General features: G+C 40.5%; 1 protein-coding gene across 1 annotated transcript in view; it reads right to left on the bottom strand.

The window, feature by feature from the left end:
• Positions 1-392: 392 nt before the first annotated feature.
• ADAMTS9 (ADAM metallopeptidase with thrombospondin type 1 motif 9) overlaps positions 393-7525 on the bottom strand; it is a 175809-nt gene continuing 168676 nt past the window's right edge. Inside the window, exons 39-40 of the mRNA XM_066244506.1 lie at positions 5067-5161; positions 393-1884 (exon numbers count right to left, since the gene is read on the bottom strand). Coding sequence (XP_066100603.1) covers positions 5072-5161 — 90 coding nt within the window. The 3' untranslated portion in view covers positions 393-1884; positions 5067-5071. The remainder of the gene's footprint in view (positions 1885-5066; positions 5162-7525) is intronic.

Genomic DNA, 7525 nt, shown 5'->3' with positions numbered 1-7525 from the left:
CCTTCCTGTCTGTCTGCCCCTATCTGTCCCTTTCTCTGTCGCTGTCACCAAATAAAATAAATAAATAAATAAATAAAATGTTTCTTCTCAATTTGGCACTTTAAAAAATATATATATTTTATTTATTGATTTTACAGAGAGTCGTAGCAAGAAGCATCAGCTCATAGTTGTTTCACTCTAGTTGTTCATTGCTTGCTTGTGGAAGTGCCTTAAGCTGGCAAGCCCAGGGTTAGAACCGGCAACCTCAGCATTACCAGCTCACTGCTCTATCCACTGCACTGCCACCAAAGGCCAGGCTCAATCTAGCATTCTTAAAAACTAGAGACATTTTCCCTCAAACTTGAATCAAGAGTCCAGAAACCATGTGAAACACAAATGTTTAGATGTGGTCACGGTATTTATTCATAGTATATTTTCACAATGTGTTAATAATGGAGAATAGCACATATTCATACATGAGCATAACTTTTCCTGGAGCACTCTGGAGTGTTTCGGGGGGGGGGTTGGAGAATACTGCCACATTTTTCTAATCTCTTTGGTTTTTGGAAGTAGGCAGGATTTCTCAAACCAAGTATCTGCCGAGGTATTGGCAATAACTTCCCTTCGATCAGGTTGGAAGGGCAGATAGACCATAGCTTTGGCACTTCCATTTTTGAAAGAAGTAACAGAGTGAATAAATGGACCATCAGAAAGAATCGGGTGTCTTGTACTCCACAGTTCATTTCTTGTCACAAATACTAATTACTGCAGCAGCCATGAACACTGGCAGGTCTTAGGCTCACGGCCTGAAGAGAAGTCCTGTCACCAGTTAATGTTTTCATGCAAAAGGCAATGACTAAGAACCTGGTTCTGAACTCCTCCAGGGATTCCAGGGATACTGAAGGTCACCCTTGTTCCGTGCATTCTCTGTCTTGCAACTGGTAAACTTAGACATCATTTCAGAATATCTTGGCAAAATGCTGAGAAGATCTCACTTTCTCAAGGTTACTCTGTAATGAAATTGCTTGTGGGACCCTCCGTTTAACCACAGAGGGACTGAGGCACCATGAATTGAAGCAAAGCATATTAATAACAACAACAATAAAAAGAATAGAGTACAACTCTCTCCCAAAAAAAGCCCTGTCCAAAAATAAGAGTAAACAGCTAGTCTTATCTTATCCAAATGGTTCTGTTCACCGGAAACGCCCTTCAGTTGCTCCATTTTGTTAGAAGTGTTTACATTTCAGAGTCTGAAGATCACTTAAATGAATATAATATTAGCACCAAGGCAGAAATCTTGTTCCCAGAGATCACATGAAACCAAGTAAATACTTAGTGTAATTAACAGCCGGTACAGTCTGTGACATCACCTAATTCCTCATTTGGCTAAAGATGCTTTCATGGAGATGCCACAAATGCGCTGTAGCACCTTGATGACAGCTTAATTGTTTTAAAAAACAAGTTGCAATTTAAAAAAAATTAACAATAAAACATTTACAGATAGAAAGTAAACAATAGTGTACCGTGATAATGAAGAATCACTTTTGTCATAATACTACATATAATGTAGAGTACGTAAAATGCAGTGGTCTGACTGCAAACAACAAAATAATGCAAAAAGCAGTCATAATAGAATCATTTTACGTACAAAAATATTACATCACAATAAATAATCTCAAACATAAATATTAAACTTTACATCATTAGGATATTCCACATCTATACACACACATATCTGTGCACATGTGTGTGTATCTGTGTATATATATATATGCATATGTATATGTACACACACAAACATACAAGTCCACACACACACGCACGCACACACACGCGCAAACTTAAGGTGGAGGTATTGCATTACTGTCCTTCATCCATCCCATCATGGCTTCCTCTTCAGAGCACCTGAAAATAAACCAACCAAGAAAGGTAAATCTTCTGTCCCAAATGCTATCAGTCAAGAGTAGTAATCCATATATTTTTACATATAGAATTTTAAAATAACACATTATTTTCTTTAGATTTTACAAGTAATGTATGTTTGCTATCAGAAACGTATATTTCAGGAGGGAATAAATAAAAAAACCACTAGCTTGAAATTCCCAGCTGGGCTCTTCAAATACTGTTATCTTTCCTTCTAGTCTTTTTTCTATACATACATGTAAATATTATATAAAACACATAAAAAGTTTATTTGCCAGATACAAAATATATAAAATACACATATAATGGTATCTCCAGTGGATACTTGCTGACTTCACCTGCCTTCATCCATTTCCCTATTTCTGACAAAGCCTTTTTGTGCTTTGGGAATTATGTCTCTCCCTAATGAAGAAGCTGTCAATCACCTGACTGTATGTGGGTACATGAGCTCCATTTCCTGGACATTGTGATTGGTTCAGAAGTGGCCACGTGACAAAATCAAAGCCAGAGATCTCGTGCAGAATGGATGCTGAAGGTAAGCATTTACTTGGGACTATAAGCTGTAAGGATAATGTGAGCCTAGTACTGCCAGGGACTGTAATGTGGGGGAGATGATCTTCTTGAGAATGAAGCCACCTATGAGACAAGCATTGCTGATTGATGAAGAAAAAGTCCTGATGACTCTGTTTGAGCCTCTGGATCCAGCCAGGCCTGAAGCGAGCCCATTGGCTGGACAGCTGTTATTTAAAACAATGTTTCCTTTTTTTTTTCCTTTTGACTCTTGCAATGGAAATAATCCTAACTTAAGGTCATAATTTTGAATAGAGATGTTTAATTAAAAAATCAAAATACGGATTTGTAAATGTCAACTAGGTACTCCTGTATCAGGATCCTGACGAGCTTTGTAGGGTAATGGGCTATGGAAACTTGAGGACAGTTGTAGTGGTGGTCGCGGGAGTATGCTGAGCTTATCCCCTATAGCAGAAGGCACTGGATCGAGAGAGAATGACCAATTCAGTCCTCTGCTGAGTACTTGCTGGCAAAGTGTAGTTAGACCAGGGATTGCCAAACCCTAACACATACACCCCTCTTGGGGATGTGTTAAAATGCAGACTCTGCTGCCACAGATCTAGGGTTTGGCCTGGGAGTCTGTATTTTGAACAAGTTCCCACTATATGTTCAAAGTGTGTGCAGCAGTGTATGTAGTACCTGAGAGCAGTGGCTTTGGTAAAGGACATGCCTGGGTCCTGCCAAGGGAACTCACTGTGCTCCTAGGCAAGTTACTATTGCCCTATCTTATGAGAATTCAATGAGCTAATGCCTGCAACAGGCTTATCATGGTGCATGACACAGTCATGCCTCAGTGAACAGCCTTACTGTTATTGTAATATTTCTAGGCAGTAGTTCACAAAGGTTGATCTGAGTCACCTCTTTCAGAATTCTCTATACTAAAAATACAGATTCCTGGATCCACCAGAGACCAAATGAAGCAGGACATCTAGAAATGGAGCCCAGCAAGCAACATTCTTAATAAATAATAAACATTGCAGAGAAATCTGATGCAGAAAACCTAGGGACCTCAAGGATGCAGGACAGATGAGTAGGAATAAAAAAGGTAAAATAGTGTTGAGTAAGCTACAATACGCTTAACAGCCACCTGTCTGAGGGCAATGAATCTGGCTGCATTTTTTTTTAGGTGAGAGGTGGGGAGATAGTGAAGCAGACTCCCGCATGTGCCCTGACTGGGATCCACTCAGCAACCCCATCTGGGACCAATGCTAGAATCAACGGAGCTATTTTTAGTGCCCGAGGCTAATGCAGTCAGACCAACTGAGCTATCCTCAGTGCTTGGGGCCACATTTGAACCAGTCAGGCCACTCCAGAGGGGAGAGGGAGAGAAGAACAGGGAGGGGAGAGAAGCAAATGGTCACTTCTTCTGTGTGCCCTGACTGGGAATCAAACCCAGGATGTCCATACACTGGGCCAACACTCTATCAATTGAGCCACTAGCCAGGGCCAAGGCTACATTTTTTAATCATCAGGCTATAGAAACAATGAGATAGAAGATAGAAAGATACGAAGGGAGAAAAGAAGGAAAGAAGGAAAGGAGGAAAGAAGGAAAGGAGGGAGGGAGGGAGCAAGAGAGCGAGGGAGGGAAGAAGGAAGAAAGGAAAGGAAGGAAAGAAAAGAAAAAGAAAGGGAGAAAGAGAGGAAGGAAAGTGGAAGGAAGGAAGGAGGGAGAAAGAAAGAGAGAGAGAAAGAAAGAAAAGAAAGAAAGAAAAAAGAAAAGAAAGAAAAGGAAGGAAGGAAAAAAAGGAAGGAAGGAAGAGAGAAGGAAAGGGAAAGGGAAAGGAAAGGGAAAGAAAAGGAAAGGAAAGGGAAAGGGAAAGGAAAGGAAGAGGAAAAGGAAAGGGAAAGGGAAGGGAAAGGGAAGGGAAAGAGAAGGGAAAGGGAAAGGAAAGGGAAAGGAAAGGAAAGGGAAAGGAAAGGAAAGGGAAAGGGAAGGAAAGGGAAAGGGAAAGGAAAGGAAGGGGAAAAGGGAAGGGAAAGGGAAGGGAAAGAGAAGGGAAAGGGAAAGGAAAGGGAAAGGGAAAGGAAGGGAAAGGAAAGGAAATGAAAGGGAAAGGAAAGGGAAAGGGAAAGGAAAGGAAAGGGAAAGGAAAGGAAGGGAAGGGAAAGGGAAAGGAAAGGAAAGGGAAAGGAAAGGGAAAGGGAAAGGAAGGGAAAAGGAAAGGAAAGGAAAGGAAGGGGAAAAGGAAAGGGAAAGGGAAGGGAAAGAGAAGGGAAAGGGAAAGGAAAGGCAAAGAGAAAGGAAAGGAAAGGGAAAGGGAAAGGAAAAGGAAAGGAAATGAAAGGGAAAGAAAAGGGAAAGGAAAGGGAAAGAGAAAGGAAAGGAAAGGGAAAGGAAAGGAAAGGAAGGGAAGGGAAAGGGAAAGGGAAGGAAAGGAAAGGGAAAGGAAAGGAAGGGAAGGGAAAGGAAAGGAAAGGAAAGGGAAAGGGAAAGGAAAGGAAATGAAAGGGAAAGGAAAAGGAAAGGAGAGGGAAGGGAAAGGGAAAGAGAAAGGGAAAGGAAAGGAAACAGAAAGGAAAGAAAAGGGAAAGGAAAGGAAGGGAAAGGGAAAGGGAAAGGGAAAGGAAAGGAAGAAAGCACAGAATTTGCTTACCTTAACTATAAAACTCGAACCTCCAGGCCAGTGCCCGAGGACGGAGTACATTTTCCACAGTAACCACCGCATGTCCCTATGACTCGAGTACCATCCTGCAAGGAGATGCATGATTTTATGATCTTAAACTACCTGCTTAGCTAGTGTTTCCAGGGCTTGCACTGGCTTTTCAGGAAGTCATTCTTGCACACACAGGAGGCAGGCCTTCTGAATGAAAGCGAAGCCCACTGAGCTCACCCTGCTTTAGCAGGGGTGACTGCTGGCATGCTCCGTCCAGCCTGCCACCTGCTTTGTAGGGCCCACATGTCAAGAATGGTGTTAATGTTTTTAAATGATTAAGAAGAAACAAATAAAAAATAATACTTCTTGACATGTGAAAATTTTACAGAATTATAACTTCATTGGATCAGAGCCACATTCATCCATTTACCTAGTATCTAGAGCTGCTAGTGTGCCACAGTGTCAGGGCTGAGAGCTGCGACAGTCACCTTACTTCTACTGCTACTGAGCACACTTCAGACCACAGTGACACTTTCAGTCGTCTTGAATGCCATTGCATTGCAGTATCACAACACTGTTTCATTATCAGTGTGACCATTGTGTCAAAACAAGAAAAGTAGACTCTGAATGTTACACCTTTAAGGTACAGTGCTGTGTGGGTTATTCTTATATCAAACTCAGAGGGCAAAGCACTGGGGGTGCCACACAATGATGTCAGCTGTGCTGGAAGAGGACAGTCCACACCCACGTCACCAGACCCAGCTGTAGCCCAGTATCTGCCACTCACAGGAAAGCAATGGCCAGAAGTTCAGAAAACTATAAAGGAACATCTCACCATAGGATCATTTCTTTACAAAAATAAAAATGAGTAAAAGTAAATGAAATGAATAAGTGAGTTTCCAACTGGCTCATCTGTTAGTCAAGCAATGGAAACAGTTTACCCATGGTAAGTTCATGAAATCTTGTTTTATTGCAACAGATGAAGAAATATGTCCAGAGAAAATAAACCTGTTTAAGACTATTTATTATCCTTTTGGCAAAAACAGTTACTTGAAAAGTTAATGACATTCGCAGCAAAATTAACCAACCAATGAAAGAAGAGGCAAATAATTTCAAGTGGTTTTCTTTCACTCTCATGAACTGACAGATCCTATGGGTGCTATTCAGTTGTTTACTGGAGGAGACAGTGCCGAGTCGGATGTGACTAAATAATTCTCCTCTATAAAGAGTCTGTGTGGGACAAATTTGGGCAAGCACATTTCAAAGAAGTTGAGAAACACAAGTGGAAAGCAACAGGGTGAAACCTGTAAGCTGGGCTGACAACTGATAGTGGGGAAAAAAATCTTTGGGAGCAGAAAAATCTTTGATTGATCAGATATCCAAAGCTTATGAAATGTCAGATGTTCAAAGCTTATGATGACTCACTGCATTATCCACCAGTCAGGGCTTTGTAGAAACTATTCGAGTCTCTAGGAGGGGTCTGGAACCAGCAGGGTTCATGATTAACTCCTTTGCTTTCATGAATGTAATTAACTATCATTGGTTTTGTAAATTTTTCATTAGATCTAGCAACTGAACACCCTGACTTGTCCTACCATCCAGCAGTTTGATGACTTGACAGTGATTAAGCTTTATTGTGAATGTTTGAGATTGGGGCTAGGATGAAAATTTTTGGAACAAGAACTGCTCTCTATCACTGTAACTGAAGACTCCGTGGCTTTGAACACTTACTTTTGCTACAGACTTGACAGCATTTCTTAATGAATTGACCCTAAAATTATGGGGCAAAACTGCCACTTATAGGACAAACTCATACTGTGGTAAAGTCACTTCAGGAACAACTAATACTGTTTGAAACATAAGTAACAAGAGGCCATTTTACAAACATTCCATTCTGTTAAGTTAAAACAAGAAGCCACGTCTCTGTCTCTGTCCCACATTCATTTGTAGTAGAGATACTATCTATGTTTTTGGAGCTCCGGCCGCAGTCTAGCAGTGTTGTCTAGACTTTGATGTAAGTGGGAAGAGAGTTTCGAACTTCAACACCCATTTAACGAGGCAGTTGAGGAGGTGCGTCTCCCCTTCACTGGCAGGTGATTGACCCACAACGTGAAGACGTGCTAACAGACAGAGAGAAAAGTCTAACAGAATTCCATAGTGCTTGCCAAGCATAAATATGCTTATTACAATTACATAATTACAGACTGTAGCAGAGCTGGCAATGCATACTGGTGTAAGAAAAATATTTATATAAAGATGATCTCACTTCTGATCAGCGTTTACAGGTAAATATTTATAACTAATATTGAGAATAGGGAACGTTAATTAAGCAAAATGTTACCCTCTCACTATTCCATTCTTCTCTTCAGTATATCTACATTAAATAATATAATGAATTATTATCATTTTAAATTTAATCAATAAGAATTTTGTGGAAATTTTTTTAACTTTTGTCATAT

This window comes from Saccopteryx bilineata, chromosome 10, assembly GCF_036850765.1.
Source record: "Saccopteryx bilineata isolate mSacBil1 chromosome 10, mSacBil1_pri_phased_curated, whole genome shotgun sequence".
Taxonomy (NCBI): Eukaryota; Metazoa; Chordata; class Mammalia; order Chiroptera; family Emballonuridae; genus Saccopteryx; species Saccopteryx bilineata.
The sequence above is the reverse complement of the archived record's forward strand: the minus strand, read 5'-3'. Positions and strand labels throughout refer to the sequence as shown.